The 16,997-nt window shown below is 41.4% G+C and overlaps 1 protein-coding gene across 1 annotated transcript in view; it reads left to right on the forward strand.

Moving 5' to 3' along the window:
* Positions 1-16,997, forward strand: part of dock4 (dedicator of cytokinesis 4) — a 115,196-nt gene that overhangs the window by 49,081 nt on the left and 49,118 nt on the right. The window contains exons 9-16 of the mRNA XM_022749424.1: positions 2,795-2,876; positions 3,067-3,127; positions 3,253-3,385; positions 4,776-4,864; positions 9,950-10,075; positions 13,022-13,146; positions 13,768-13,930; positions 16,255-16,361. Of these exons, the coding sequence (XP_022605145.1) occupies positions 2,795-2,876; positions 3,067-3,127; positions 3,253-3,385; positions 4,776-4,864; positions 9,950-10,075; positions 13,022-13,146; positions 13,768-13,930; positions 16,255-16,361 (886 nt within the window). The remainder of the gene's footprint in view (positions 1-2,794; positions 2,877-3,066; positions 3,128-3,252; positions 3,386-4,775; positions 4,865-9,949; positions 10,076-13,021; positions 13,147-13,767; positions 13,931-16,254; positions 16,362-16,997) is intronic.

Raw genomic sequence — 16,997 nt, forward strand, 5'->3', positions numbered from 1 at the left:
TGGTCTTTGTTTGTTTGTGTCTTTCTTTTAAGCTTAAATTTTTCTTGGCTTCTTCCTTCTGAAGTCATTTTCTTGCCTTTCCTCGTGGCCTCTAGCGGTAGATTAGGGTTGTTGCGGGTGGGGGTGGGAAGCAGCAGTGGCAGTTAATTTATCCAGTGTTTAACGTGCCAGTCGCTCACTATCCCCCTCCACCCCCACGCCGGGTGATCGCACGGCTCCTAATGCAATCATCGATATCAGGAAAGGGAATAGTGAGCGCCATGGGGCCCCAAAGGGGAGGGAAGTCGGCCATTCATGTTATGTTAATGCGAGTGGTGATAGAGGGAGATAAGATCCCGCTGGGGGACTCTGGTCCTCTTAGCTTGGGTGATCAACACGCTGCAGCTGTGAGGGAGAAGAGTCGGTGGCAGGGGAGGGTGTGTGAGAGACGGAGAGAGACTGGGTATGTGTGTCTGTGTTTGCAGGAGTGGCTGTTAATTGGTAGTTGGGGTTTCAACAATAGAGCACTAATTAGGGTACGGGAATGTGTGCGCAAGTCTCATGTCTAATGCATAGGAATCCGTCTCCATATGGCCGGATAAATGGCCTGGAAAGTTACAGAGAGCAGCTAATGAGGAACGACCGCATTTAAATCAAACTGGCTCTCAACTAGTTCACTCCAATACGGTCGATAAAAGGGAAACTTTACTGAAAGAATACATGTATGAAAAATCATAAGCATTTGGATAATTAATAATCAGGCGCCTAATTAATTCAAACATAAGCACCCACTGCCCTACATACACAAAACACTGAATTACAGTGCAAGAAGCAGCCTCCTATTTACACCACTGAAGAGACATGACAACTTTTAAGCTTGTAATAAGAGCTCTTAATAGCTCAGGCTATTATAAAACATCCTAATCCATTGTAGCTGCATGCAGCATGAAGTCAAGTCATATAGGATCTGTTGGGGTAAATTCTGTTCTCGTGTGAGTGGGCCTACTGTAGCTTGTGCTGTTAGCCGTGCCAGCGACTTGGCTCATTGTCAGGCGCTGGTGCATTACAAGGTTTTCTCTCTGCTTATCGGTGGACTGTGAAAGTCACCTAACTGGATTAGCCCACAGCTCGCCAGCCAGGATGAGACGGGCCCAGCAGGATGCCTCCGCTGCCTCTTTTTGAGTGTGTGCGCGAGACAGAGGGAAAGGACGGAGTACAAAGAGAATGAAAAGGCGATCTGTGTCCGTCCTTTCTGTTTTTGCCCGACATGCACTTCGTTTCCCGCCTGTGCGAAGGGGGTGGGTGTAGGGCATTTGAGACAGAGTTGTTATTTTTCGAGACAGTTCATTCTGCATTGTCAAGCTGTTAAGTTCTGTATTTTAAAGTTGCACTATAGAGTATGTTCAAAATATCCAAAGTATGATTCAGTGTTGTTTAGACAGGAAGCCAGATACCTTTTTCTTTTCCGATTGTGTCAGTGTAGCTACTTATTTTATGCCTGCTAGAATCATAGCTCTGGGGATGGCAATGTCAGTCTGTCTATTCCACCATTGAAGTCCAGACTGAAATATCTCAACAACTATTGGATGGATGAAATTTTGCAGACACATGTTCCCTAGAGGATTAATCCTATAGACTTTGGTGATCCTCTGACTTTTCAACTAGCTCTATCATGAGGCCAAACTAATACTCAGCTCTACTTTGTGTTAGGTGTGAACACTAAAATGCAGAGAATAGTAAATATTATACTTGCTAAAAGTCAGGATGTTTGTCATTGCACTGTCATTGTGGCGCTATAACTCAAAGCACTACTATGCCTAACAGCAGCCTCACAGAGCTGCTAGCATGGCTGTTGACTAATAGTTTTGTCGACAGAGGGGTACAGCCTGTGCGTCAGCATTTATATGTTCTATTCCTTTCTTCCTGTTTGTCTTCCTGTCATATTTTCTGTCTGTTTTTCAAGTTTCTATCTCTAACACTCTAACACTGCCGGGTGAGTAATTCCCAGAGTCGTTAGCATGGCTTGTAGACTTATTTTTCATGCATGAGCATTGGCATGGCTGTTATGCCAAAAAATGCCAGACAAAACAACTGATTAGTCTTGTTCTTGTAATGTACAAAAAATGCATTGCCAGCCAAGCAGTTACATGTGCAATTGCTATTCCTGTATATTTTATAATCTTAGTTACACATGTAGTACAGTATCTTTGACATTTACCAGCATTTAACAGGTTAATTTTTCTCAGTTTCCCTCTCTTTTCACCTCGCTAACAATGGTCTCAGTCTAGCACTGTGACAACCAGAAGATTTATGACATCTGGCTTGGCAGTTACATGACTGAAATTGGACATTTTTTGTTGTAACTCATCACAATTTTTGCTGACATTCCAGTATCTGGGCTAAAAAGTGTCAGCGAGAATCCACAATATGCAACAACACAATGAATATTTTATTCGGCCAAGGAGGAGCCACGTGTGGATGTACTCGCTGTCTTACTTGTTAGGGATTTGGTTCAGTGATTCAATCTTTTTCTCTCCCTCTATCCTTCAGTCCCTGCTCCCTGTCAGCCTGTCTTACTCCTGCCTCATGTTCTGTTTCAAGATTTCAAACGGCTTTAGCTTGAAGTTTGAACTTTGAAGCCAGTCCTCCAGTGCCCACCGTTCAGCATTTGACATTTCTGACATCGTTTCTAATCTTTATTCTGCTCCTGTTAGCAGTGGCTTGGATGCAGCTGTTTACGATGACACCCAGCCATCACTCCTGACCCCATTCATCTCATTGAGTGTTCTCTCTCTCTGTCTCTCCTCTTGTATAGTGAAAGGTTCTTTGTCAGGCTGAATAAGAGCGGGTTGCCCAAGTCGCCAGAGAAGACAGAAAGACAATGCACGCTGTTTGTGGTGAGGAGTGAACATGACTTTATGTTTACAAAGATTGATTGAGAGCAATTTAAACCTATGTAAAGCTGACCTAACTCATGTTCTATTATGCTGAAAACTAAAAGCTAATAAAAGCTAAGTCCGTGCTCTGTAGCTTGTTTACAGGGATTGAATCTGATGCTAAAGTATGTTTTCTTGTCTTGTTTGTCAGGATTTGGGAAGCAGTGATTTGCGAAAAGATGTCTACATCGTTGTACACATCATAAGAATAGGTAGGAGTAACGACACTTCTTCTTTTTTCTGCTACATGCTTTTTAAATCTCTGGGGCTTTCATAACACCGCTGTTCTGACTGTGGATCCCTCTCTGTGTGTGTCTGTGTGTATGTGTGTGTGCAGGGAGGATGGGAGCAGGGGAAAAGAAGAACCTGTGCAGTGTACAGTACAGACGGCCGTTTGGCTGTGCTGTCGTCAGCATCGCTGATCTCCTCACTGCTGACTCTAAGGATGACCACCTGCTCAAGGTTTATGCGTAAGTCACTGCAAACAAGCAACACTTCACTCCTAAATCCTTTCATCTAAACATTGAATAATAATGCACGGGAATGGTCCATTATGAAAGAATGAAGGAATACTTCAATATTTTGCTTTCTTGCAGAAAATGAAAAAGGGTTAAACAATCTGCATCCCATCATCTCTGAAGATAATAATTAACAGTTTAGTCTGTGTGAAAACTACACGCACTGCTTTTACAGGGGTTCTTTATGCCAAGCTAAGCTAACCATCGGATTATATGGACCTTATTATCTCACTAGCGTCAAGAAAGCAAATAAGGATATTTCCCATAATGAATCACTGTCCACAGTTCAATTTTTATTCAAAATACCAACAAATACCACATCTTGCAAAAGAGTATATCAGATATCATATATCAGACCTCAAAAACCTTGTGCTAGAATTCCCCTTCATGAAGCTAAAAAGCAATTCGTCCTATTAGTCTAAATAAACAACAGCAGTATCACTAGATGTATTTCGCAAAAACAAAGAGGTAGATACTGCACATTTTCTCGCTGTGGTTCAGAGGCTTGTTGCTTTTTTTTTTTTTTTTTTTTCAGAGGAAGTATTCTGTGGTCCAACCTAGACTACACACTGCCCCCAGGGACAGAAAAGACCGCTGACACATTAGTTTGACCTAAATTATATCTGGATCAGACCGACTGGCCAAATACACTTAGCTCAGAAGAAAATACAACCACTTTCTCTATATCTGTAGTATTAGCAGTTAGAGGTTTCAGTGGGAGGTTTCAGGTGTTCTAGCATTAAAACTCTCAGCTGGGAGTTTTCAGAATTGATTTCCAACAAGACGTCATTGGAAATTAGAATTAGTTTTTACCTGACATGCCCTTTTTAAAACTATAAATAATAGGTTTTGTTTTAAGTCGGAGCAACACATGCGATGAATCATGCATGTTACACACACTTTATACATTACAAGCAACCGGGTGGTCCAGTCGGGGCAGTGCAACCGAATAGCAGAATACCTCGAAGAATAACTTAAAGGGCAACTCCATCAATTTTAGAAAAGAAGTCAGTATATTTGTTACTGATAAAACAGTATTTTATCGTCTCCCCCTGTTATCTCAGCGAAGCAGAAAGCCTGTGTTACAAACTGGAGACATGGATGCTTCTTGTTGAATTATGGGAAATATAGGACCCTGTTTTTCCAGGTTGACCTATATATATGGCCTAAAAGTCAACATATCTTTGCCTCTGCTACATCAATTTTGACCGTTCTTCTTGAAATCTGTCTCCAGTGAGTCGCCCAAATTCACTGAAATGCAACACTTAATTGTCGGTGCACTTTTAAGTAGGAAATCTATAAAGTTGATTTATTTTCTGTTATTTCCTCTTTTTTTTCTCAGGTGTAACACTGAGAGTGAGTGGTACCAGATCCACGAAAACATCATCAAAAAGGCCAATTCCAGATACAACCTGTCTGGCTCCAACACTGGTAAGAACCACATCTGTTTCATCCATCGTGCTTTCCTCACATCTACACATTGTACTTGGTTTGCAACTGAAGACAACAAGGGGTTTGAGTGATGCCTCTTTGGCGGTGTGTGATTTGGTTTTTGGTTATTTTTTGTCATGTTTCATGTTTTTAAAATCATGGAATAACCTCCAAAGCTGTAAATTCACTGTGTTGTGGAAATCAGGTTCATTTCTTTCACAAAACCTTAAACGAAATTATGCTGTGATGACAAACTCAGCGGCTGACTTGCATCATCGGTCCCTTTACCATGCAATAGTCAGTTCCTGGTCAGTCTGAGTAGCGTTTATGTTGGTGTGATGTTCCTCTTTAGTAGTCATTCCGTGGTTGTGTCTGCAAGAAGCCCGCTGTTGCAAATGCATTCAGATGATTTTTTTTTTTTATAAATAGCTGCATTCACACCATACGGAACAACAGCATCAGCAGTTTCCCATAGCAACAGGTTGGTGGAGAATCAGAACATTCAGTTCTTCAAACGTCAAAAAAAAAAAAAGTCATAAGATATATGAAGAGGTTTATTCTGCAGAGAGGTCTGTGCATCACTCCTGTGGATTATACAACGTTTTCCACAATCACTGCTGTTAGAGGAACCATATTATCTTGTGTGCACAAAATGATAGTCGCAGATGACTTTCTGATTATGACTTCAGACTCTGATCTGCAGCGAAGGCAGCTTGAACGGGGCACAGAGTGTGAAGTGAGAAGACGTACTGTAATCATGAATTATACAGTGCTGGTTAGTTTGCAGCTGTTTGCATCAATGGGGCAAATGTACAACCAACAGTAAGCAATCAGCAAGAGTTCATCAGAAGTTTGCCTCACAGCTGATTTACATAAATATGTTTGTGAAGTGTTGCTGCAAACTTGCTGCAGGCTCTTATCTTCATAATGAAAATATTCATTTTGTGTGTTAACAGTTCATTGTCTTCTTATATCTCCCTCGTGTGTTCTTAGAGAAACACATAGAAAAGGCTGATAATTGATTTGAGGACTATCAGCATGCAAACGGGAGAGATTATAGGAATGTCAAGAATCTGTGAGACTGATCTACTGAGTCAGCTCCTCTTTCCACCTTCCCTCAGAAGACCAATAATTGCTTGAGGAGAAGGCATACAACTCCAGTATGTTAAATTATCATGAATAATCTTGCGTAAGCGTGAAGGGATGCAGTAATTACACTGAAAGGCACAAAGCCATTTAGCACAGTCTGCGATACCCGGCGCTGTTCATAACAAAACTGCATCATCTAGCTAAAATCTGAAACGGCAGAGTTGCTGTTGAATGGGCGGAGATGTAAAGCGCTTTGCATTGCTGAGCTGATAAGCGGCAAAAGTCTGAACTAATTTCTGTTCAAACATAAAGCAGAGGAATAACTCTAAAATGGGAATATAAAGCAACCACTTACTTGACTGTTTTCTAATCTCATGTTGAACTCCAGCAAAATCTTAATCTCAAATTCTTCCTGTATATCAGCTTTATCTGTTGCCACTACCCACTGCTGTGAACACATGAGTACACACGTGTTATCAGTTTTAATAACAGATAACACATACAGATATTGTGGTGCATTGTTGCTGTCAAACTTCAAAGACTTTTAGCTGATGACACTGCGGATATGTGGTTCTCCTGTAAAAGCTGCACAGTGTCTGGTGCCTGTTGGATGACATTAAGATTTTTTTTGTTTTTTTTCCGGAATAAAAAAAACAATTAATCACACTCTTTTGGCAAAAAAACAACATGACCGACAGAAGACAGCATTTTGCCTCACTTCACAGTATCTTCTCTAAATGTATCCATCATGTACACGTTTGCTTCAGGCTCTTATTTGACAGCATCATGCACACTCAACCAATGCAAATACACCCGCACGCACACACACACACACACACACACACACACACACACACACACACACACACACTCGCACACACATCATAAACACATGTAAGTGAATTATCATAAAGAGTTTCCCTCCCGTCTTTGGCTGCATCGTGCAGTTTATCACAAACACTTGGATGTTAGCTATTGAGTAGCTGTCAGCTAAAGACATTGATCCAGCTGAACGCCTGATTTGCCTCAGTGCTTTCTCTTTCAAAGTGCATTAGAGGAGAGCTGCGAGTCCTTTGTCACAATATGCCAGCATGCATAATTCAAGCGACTTTGTTCCAAAATTACATTTCCACCACTTAACTGAATTTGACATTGATCTTATGAAATGAAAGAAAAAAAAAATACTTTAATCACAGAGCAGAGGTAATAATTTCAATTTTTAAGATAAGGAGTGCTGGATAGTAGCTTTTCATTTATGTATTATGAGCCCCATTCACCTGTCTGGACCAAATGTATTAATTATAATTTTATTAGCTTTGACACTTTTCCAGGATTGTGCTCTTATTGGCTCTTTTAAACTTCTTCTCTCTTGAATTACATGTCACAGACACACACACACACACACACACACACACACACACCTGCTCTTACTCAAACAGGACTGTGACAAGTTTTAACTTGCCGATTTCATGACCACATTTATGAAGATAAATATTGAGCGATAAGTTTGACGTCAACCAGAAATACTCGAGGAAACTAATGCAATTTGCTTTTTTTTTTTTTCTCTGTTCTAAAATAGCCCGTACCTTTTACAGTTCCCTGCCTCCTCTACATTCAAAACAGCCACAACATCACTTGCAGCGCATTATATTCTGCTGCAGAGCAACATTAAAGACGAGATAGCACTTACGTCACTTGTCTAGCCTCAACACCAAAATATGCAATCTGGGGAGAATATTTCATAATTAGCAGGCAGATCAGCGTCTCCTCTTCACTATGTCTCTGATAGTGTCCGTACAAGAGTTATCGAAATCCATGCATAATTTTAAGACCACAATTTATTACATTTAGTGTCAGGGGGGCAATTAAAACAAGTGTGCAGTGGAGTGGGATAACGTAATGTGCGTATATGTGTACATGTTTATATACCGTATGTGTGCACTGTGCCGTTTGTGTGCTTCATCTTTGCCACGAGTGTGTGCCCCCTTGTGTGTGTGTGTCTCCAGTAGTCTCACTGTGTGGTTCTCCTTTTAAACAGACCGGGCAGCGTGCCAGAAGTCTCTTATTAGCAGCCAATTAGCAGGGGAGAGATGAATGCACTGCCCCTTAAAATATAAAGATAGCTGGGTTGTTTGGGTAATACATGGAGAGAGCGAGAGGGAGTCTGTACGGAGAGACAGTTGCTTTGTTCATCATCTCATTTTTCTTTCACCTGTATGTTTCGGGGTCATTGGGGGGGCCTCTCTGGATAATCGAATTCGAAAGACGAGAGAGAGAGTTGATGAGAGGAGATGGTGATTTTGTTTACATGAAGCCCAGTAATCCATAAAAGGGATTTCATAAGAATCTGGCTCTGCATGAGTCAGGTCAGGTAGATAATTCAGCTCCCGCCTCCACATGCGAGCGTAGGCAGTGACAGAAGAGCCTGCGACAAGTCGACTGTTCTGTTTTTGAGATTTTATTTTCCTCTGCATCTGTTTTCTTTTTTTTTTTTTGAGATTGTGAAGAGGCAGGCCGGGTGGGCTGAGGGCAGCATAGGTTGGGAGTGTTTTCGTCAGCGTCAGCTCCATCTTCCAGGCAGAATAGTAATGAAGCTGGTTTGCCTAATTGTAGCCCTGCAGTAGCTTTTAAAGCCTGTGTGTGTGTGTGTGTGTGTGTGTGTGTGTGTGTGTGTGTGTGTGTGTGTGTGTGTGTGTGTGTGTTTGTTTATGTGTGTATAAATGCCAAAGGCTTGATCCACATTAAGGGGCTGGCGAGATAATGCCCGGGTAGAAAAAAACCCATCTCCCCTGAACTTAATGGGACCCTCTTTTCAATCCCCACCAGACCCTTGTGCTACTTTGAACAACTGTTGATGGTCGGTGTGTCATTTTTTTTTTGAATTATTTAGATCAGAGGAATGGACTGTATTGTGTGAGTCACCCCCTATGCCCTCTGTGTCTGTGTTTTCTGTTGTGTCTGTCTTGGAAGTGTAGAGCACAAGCTGTGTACTGCACTACAAAGCTGAAACGCAGTGAGGACATCTTGGGTCAACATTAAGTTAGTTTTGCCAGAGAAAATTATTATTCCACAGAAATAATTTAAGAAAAAAACTTTACAGCAACCTGACATTTTGGTAATTTAATTTGTTATTCCGCAAAACTGAATGAAGCAACCACAACAAAAAGAAGGTATTACACTCTTTCTGATACACAATTTGGCATCAAGCCTGAAAACTTTAAAGCCTTTTTTCTCAACTTCACTGCGTCCTACTGCTCTCTGCCTCTGTAGTGCAGTGTACTTTGGCACATTGCTAACAGGTTTGCAAACAAGCCTCATCTCTTGGTGATTCTCAGTGACTGAAACCTCTCGCAGCTATTGAACCATCTCACCACTTCCTGCCAGCTTTCCTAAAAACATCCACAACAATAATCATCAACTCATCTCTCGCACGTTCCCTTGCTGCTCTTTATGTATCTGCTTTTCCATGTCATCAGCATGGACAGACACACGCGCGCGCACACACACACACACACACACACACACACGTACGCACATCACAGAGATGCATTTTGAGCCCTGAATACAAGCCAGCGCTTTAATTTAGTTGCCCTGACATTTGGAGTTATTGCATTATTGCGTAAGGATATTGATTTGAGACGACAGCCTTCATGTAGGATTTCCTCTTAATAAAAAGGAGCTGGGGGTGACTCACAGACTGTTTGCATTTTTTGTTTATGTGCGCGGGGGTGTCTGTTTGCTCTCCATACACAAGTGTTGCTGTTGGCAGATATAACAGATATAGCCGTGCAGCTATAATAAAGCTTGAATTATGCCCTTGTCAATACTTTTTCTGAACTCACCAATACATGAAAGTGTTGGGAATGGGGTTATAATATACTGTATTTTTAGCTTTTTATTATGTGGCTTTGGTGTGGGATAAAGGATGAAAAATGAAAGGCCCATGTTGTTGCTGCATATGATATTCCTTTTAATTTAGCCATTATTTCATTTCAGGCCTGGCAGTGGCTCTCCAGCTCCTCCACGGGGACATAGAGCAGCTCAGACGGGAGTACATGGTCCTCTTCACCCGGGGTGTGTCCATCACCAGGAAACTGGGCTTCTCTGATGTCATCATGCCAGGTGGGACACACACACAACCATCACAGCTCCTCCTCCTGACCGTCCTCCAGTGTGTACAAAAAAACTTCACCAGCACTCATGACTTCATCTACTGGATGTCTACTCATTTTACTTCCTTCCTTCATTTAACTTCCTGCAAAACAGTTTCTTACTGGAAAAAGTCTTTTAGTCTAATCACTGTATCCAAAACGTCCAACCAATAAAACTATTATAAACTATTATATATATATAATATATGTATAAACTACTACTACTACTTTTTTTAACATACCCTATTTGTTTACATTTGTCTTCTATATGAAATATATCTATTCATATATTTATAATAATACAATATAATATGTATTAATAAAGTAATATTTTTAGCTGGCATCTTTTGAGCTTTAAACTTATATACTCTAATAAATAATGTCTTCATAATGTCTACTCCTAGTTGCCGTGGTAACACTTATTGCGTGAGTGCAGTGATGTTTGGATTCCACCTAAGTGTTCCCTCAGAAAGATTGTTTCAGGTAGATGGGCATCATTCAAATAGGTGCTTCTCTAAATGACAGACCCCTGCAGAGACCTTCAGGCTTAGCTGGATGGGGTCTTGTTACCGTGGTAACAAATGTACAACCACTCGAATGCAAGATGAAACAAGGGACTAAACATGTACATGTTTATATTTACATATCCAGGGGAAAACGTGTAAAAGGGAAAGTGTCTGAATTAGCTTTCAGACTCTTTGTCTGTTCACTCTTTTATGAGAGCTGGACGTCAGGGGACTTTTTTTTTCGCCCACAGAAGAGCTGTTCTTTTAAATAAGTGAGGTGTGCTGTCTGGTCACACAGATAAAGAGGAACCACGGACTGTGGGTCCCCCAGCGCCTCACTAACACAGATTTATGTTCACTGTCTCTTTCTTTGTCTTTGTCTGACTACAAACCCTTAATGCTGAGTGCTCTCACCCTTTCTGCCTGTGTAAGTCTGCCCTTGGGCTAAGGAAACTGTCTCCCCTTCTTTTTTTTCCCTCCATTTTCTGAATTTGTATCTGAGCGTATCTTTCCCCTCATTTTCTTTTTCATATGCAAACACGCTCTTTTCTCCGTCCAGCTGCTCAGTGTCCACCTTTTCCACTTCCCGTTTTCCCATTGTACATCAGAAAACTGCCCCCTTGTGTGTCCACCTTCCCGCAGTCTTTGTGTGTGAGCTGCAAGTGTACAGTATGGGTGTGTATAGAATGCCTCGTGTTACCATGGTTACTGTTGTTAAGAGCAGAAAATCAATGCTGACCCTAGAGATAGAGATATGATGAGTGCGCACACACACACACACACACACACACACACACACACACACAGAGGTTAGATAGGGAACCTATTTCACAATGCGTCTGACCCTGGCTTGGCTGCAGAGGAAACAGGCCTATCCTTTTTCTTATCCACATCACTTTGCACAATTTTGACTTCCCCTACTGAATGAAATAAATGTGTGTGTGGTCCAGACATTGCACATTCAGCAGCAATTATATATATTTTGTTTTTATGAATCCCAGACACTGAGTTCATTGTTTACACACTTGACTTGACCAGGTTTTTTATAAAATGTAAAAGGAAGGGTCTGTGTTTTGTCCTTGACTATGGTTGACAGTTATTTTGACTAGTTGAGAGACCTTGTGGCTACAGGATGAACTCTGACACCCTTTGTCTCTGGCACATGTATTTGTTCTTTGTGTACTTGATGCTTATGCTGTCTTCCTTCATAGCTTATGCTGTATATGAGCCAGATCTGCACCTGTTGTTCATCTGCACGTAGGAATAAGGGCAACCAGTAATAATAGCTGTATACCTGTTGCATATAGCTCTTTTCCATGTGATCACTGTGTGTTAAAGGGGCACTCCACTGATTCTCATAACAGTCTGTTTACAAGTGTTTGGGCGTACTACTGCATATGTGAAAAAAGTTCGGTGAAGCCTTTTGTGGCACCAGAGGGAGCTGAAGGAAATCTGATAAATTGCCTTAAGTGATGTCACTTGAGTCACTGAGTAACAGTAATGTAACCCTCAAACTAAATGAAACCCAAGTGAGGGATGTTGTAGTCTCACTGAAAGAGAACCCAGACTGTCAGGATTTCATTGTAAATGTGTAGATAATAGATCATTGTCATGACCACATCTGAGGTTTATAGACGATGGGTCTACAACACTTACAGGTGAATGTACAAAGCATCTGACGCAATGAGTCACACGTCAAATGTGATGATGGATAAATGTCCCAGCAGAAGATACAGTATATACTGTCCAGTGTCCGGGCACATCACACGTCGTGTCGCTGGTAAAATAGCTCTCATCAGAAAACTCACCTGGAACAAATTCGGTAAAGTTTGGTAAAAGGCCAAAAAATATTCACGTCAAAATCAAAAAAGCAGGAAATCTTCGATATTTTGTCCTGGTTCTTCAGAATCATTGATAAAACACCTGGAATCTTTAACTGAAGTATTGGTAGTTGAGCTGCATTGTGGGTAATGTAGGTGCCATGTTTGGACACAGAAGAAGAATGTCTGTAATAGAAAAGATGACGTCTCTGGTTCTGCTGTGTTGATTTTTATCCTTTTTTTATTTAACTGTTGGTTGTGAGTTGGACAGTGTTATACTGCAGGTGTGTAATGTGTTTGTGCTTGTGTATTGCCTCTCGTTTATTGCTGAAAATGGGTATTGGCTACACAATCTACCTACAGCAGATCTTTAAATCTTGTATTCTCTGATTGTCAAAGGTTATAACTCAGGCTAAGATTTCATGTCAGCAGGAGATATATCTTAAATAGCCACTAATGTAAATGCTGGCCAACCCTGTCATGGAGCATTACACTAAACATTGTCGTCAAGCTGCGGAGAGATCATTATTAATTCTCGCTTGTATGCATAATCAATGGCTTGTTGCCTCTTTTACCTCCCTGTCCCTGCAGGAGAGATGAGGAATGACCTTTACATCACACTGGAGAAAGGAGAATTTGAGAAGGGAGGGAAGAGTGTCGCCAGGAACGTGGAGATCACCGTTTATGTGCTGGACATCGATGGACAGATCCTCAAGGTGACAACACATTTTTTTCTCTTTATTTAGCAGCTGTGTGTCACAGTTGTTATGTCTCCATTTTGCAAGATCCATAACTGTCATTGGGGAAATATATAATTTTTAAGGGCTAAACACTATGTTTAAGGATAGTAAACACCTCATTTAAGTCCTTAGTTAACTCAGTTTTTTTTTTAATAGTGGGTGTCTTATTTTGGAGCAAAGCTCTTCATTTAAATATCGCTGACCCAGATGAGAGCTAAGTGTCTTTCCACTGTGTTTCCCATTTTTGGTGCAGCACTGTGACAGTCTGCCTCTGTGGTTTCCTGCGCTGCCTCGGCCTTAGACAGAAAATAGACTCAAATATAACCCTGCTGCCACTGCTTCTGTCGCCACATAGCACGCAACCCCCTAACACACATAAACACTCATGTGAACCATGTCATTCTCACTTTATTGGCATGTGGTGGTACATCTGCAATTTTCAGTACATTTGTATTTATACATTACATTAATTCATTGTGTCCTTCTTTACCTCATCTTCGAGCATGTCCTTCTCATTTCCTCTCTTCATTTCATGTTCTTACTCACGCATCACTCGCCTCCTCCATCTGTGCTCACTCTCCTCTATCTGTCTTTCAGAGTCACGTAGCCGCCGGCTCGGGTGAACCAGGTGGGGACGAGTACCACTCCTTGGTGCTGTATCACAACAACAGCCCCCGCTGGGCGGAGCAGATCAAGCTTCCCATCCCTGTCGACATGTTCCGGGGGTCACATGTCCGGTTTGAGTTCCGACACTGCTCCAGTAAGTAGGACTGAGATTGTGGACAACCTTTATTCATCCAGGAAAGGTTAAGTGAACACAATTTTCCAGGCTTTCACACAGTTTCACGCACTAGCTGCCCAGGGTGTGAACACCTTAGGTGCTTTTTTTCTTTTCATTTGATTATCCAGGGGAGTAAGAGGGTAAAGATGTGCTGTTGTGGAGGGAGGAAATGCACAATAAGCCTTCACTTTTCCTCCCACTTCAACCTGCCTACCATCTAGCCTCAAGCCCCAAGGCTGCTGCTACCCCCAAACAGAAAATGTCCCAGTGTATAAGTGTGCGCTTTTAGTATTTTCATAATGAGACTGTTTGTCCAACTTCTCACCTCCTAATGAGACAAAGCTTTAATTATGACCAAAATATTGCTCTCAGTCTCTCCCACCCTCTTTCTGGGCTACGGGGAGAAGGACAAATCTCTTCTCTCATAACAAGCTGATATTATTATGCCAAGCTGGGAGGCTGGGAGGCTGTGTGGCGGTGTGCAGTAGATATAGTAGCCTTATTACCTCTGGCAGTGCTAGCATTGCCACTCAAGGGCTGCCTATTAAAGAGCCCAAATTAGGCCTGTGGTGACACCAAACTGAGGAGACCATATTACACGTACTATTAGGGCTCCCAAACTCGGAGACGACCTGCCTCTAGAAATATAATCTCTCTCATTTTCAATTCAAAACAGAAAGCTCATTTTTATTTATATGCTTTAAAATGCAGCCTTGTTGCTGTAGTTATTATGCAGCAGCGGTAATTGTTAATTTGTTTGCGAGGAGTCCAGTGTTGTTCCTAAATGATGCTAAAGGGACCTGTCAGTGTCAGCAGTGCAATACTTTGTTTTATTATAGCTAATTGTTGGTAGATGTCTTCTGTGATATTTTAAACTGATGAAATCATTTGCAGTAGTCAGCCAACTTTACTGTTACTGCTGTCAGAGGAGCTGGACCTGATTTTTTTTTTCTCTTAGTAGACATGTTAAAAACATGAAGTCTTTCCACATTTACAATTTAAAACCCTTAATTCCTAACAAGCCCCCAAACTATTACATTGCACTATATAATAGCATAGTGTCTTTGGTAGAGTGGTTTCAGAATGTAACATCCATCAATCTCTACCTGGTCCGCCATGCTCAGCTAAACCTGGGTTTCACACAGTACCACTTAATCTTTCCTAATCTCCTAGTGCCAAAGTGTGTGAAGGCTTATAGATTCTGAGAACCTCCACAAAGGCAGCCAGACACGACAAAAAGCAAAAGTGTACAGTTTTGTGAGCAATAACTTCCCTGGTACAAAAGCTTAATCACGGCAAAGGAAGACAGAAATAAAATGGCAGTGGTGTGGAGTACCAATTTCTAAGTTTAATACAGTACAAACTTGTGCTTCTCCCGGGAAAATCGACACACACACAGACACACAGAGACACACACAAACAGAAGACTGGTAGACGCCGGCTAAATTAATCAGCGGTGCTGCAATGAAAGGAAATAGAAACCTTCCTAGCACCACGCTTCTTACTTCCCGCTGTGTGCACATTAGCACTAAAACAGCAGAGAAATCAGATTACATGTGTTCATAATGCAAATTATGCCCGGAGCTTTCAGAAAGCTACTTAAAAACACAGCAGCAGTGGTAATCAGACCCTCCTAGAGTACCTTTAACAACATCTACAAAAAATATGTTTTGCCTTGTATTTGTCAGTGGTTGAGGTTGCATAGATGTACACTCAGGCAGGGATTCAGTACACCCTGACAATTAAATGGTGTGGCTACAGGTACAATAGACTTCAGACTTCCGAAGTTAAAGGTATCCTGTAGAGTTTTCTTGCTAACACATTTCGTATTCGGTGTTTCTCATAAAAATGCGTTGGCCACCTCAAACACTCACAAAGTTGCTTTGAATATTTTCAACCCTTCTTCCCTGGATTTTGCTGGTTGATTGTGCTGAAATCAATAGCAGTAATATTCATCTCGTCACCTGTGCCCTTTTCTGTGTGTGCATGCAAGTAGAGCACAAAATAGAAACGAAACTAGGACCCAGTCTTTAATGCATTGCTCCATAGCACCACTAACACACAAAAGTACCTTTAAATTCCAACATGATGAGGTCAACAGTACTTATGGTTAAAGATAGGAACCTACATTTAGAGATGATTTACAGATAGTTCCACTCTTTTGACTTACTAATTTTAAACTGCATGATGAGAAAAGCAGAACTGGCGCCATTATATTAGCTTTTGTGTTATGTTTGTTTTCTTGCAGCCTGTGCTTGTGTATTTTGGACTCAGTGCCATGTCCATGTGTTGTTGTTTGACAGCTAAAGACAAGGGAGAGAAGAAACTGTTTGGCTACTCCTTTGTTCCTCTGATGCAGGAGGATGGCAGGACTCTGCCAGATGGCACCCATGAGCTCATTATCCATAAGGTAAGGCCCGCATACCCTCTCTGCCGAGACTTAGACTGAGCCACATGGAATCGAATTGACTGTGTCTTTTTCAGGGCACGCACGTACACTGCTTTGAGAGCGTGCTGCAGAAATGGTCATCTGGATATGTAAAGCCATCCAAGATTGAGAATGAGATAATGTCACTGTTTTGATGCATTTTCACTCATTTAACAAAAAGTGTCTTGGTCTCAACAACGTGGGGATGAGCTGCTTTTTTTAATCAGAATTCAAGCTATTTGACCTTTATCATTGTGCTTTTCTGTCCACTTAACCCCTTCTATTACCTATTTAACACCATATTAACGGCCAAAGTGCAATTTGAATTTCCCCAATCAGAGAGAACAGATATCCATTATCATCCGGTCAGTTGGTTAATTGCAGCTTGTAGATTCTCATCAGTGAACCCACTCACTGTTTTGTGTCACACTGTATATTATTATGGGAATAATTTGCTCTAAATGGCAAAATGCTGTCATTCTGTTGTCACACTGTTTGGTGCCAGCTCGCATCACTCCATTACAGCCTGGCGGGCCAATGACTGATGTCCACTTACGCAACATTTTCAAGCTGCGAGGTTGAATTTAACTGCAAGTCAGTGTTGATGTATGTCTATTT

Source organism: Seriola dumerili, unplaced genomic scaffold (genome assembly GCF_002260705.1).
Source record: "Seriola dumerili isolate Sdu_G_001 unplaced genomic scaffold, Sdu_1.0 BDQW01000138.1, whole genome shotgun sequence".
Taxonomy (NCBI): Eukaryota; Metazoa; Chordata; class Actinopteri; order Carangiformes; family Carangidae; genus Seriola; species Seriola dumerili.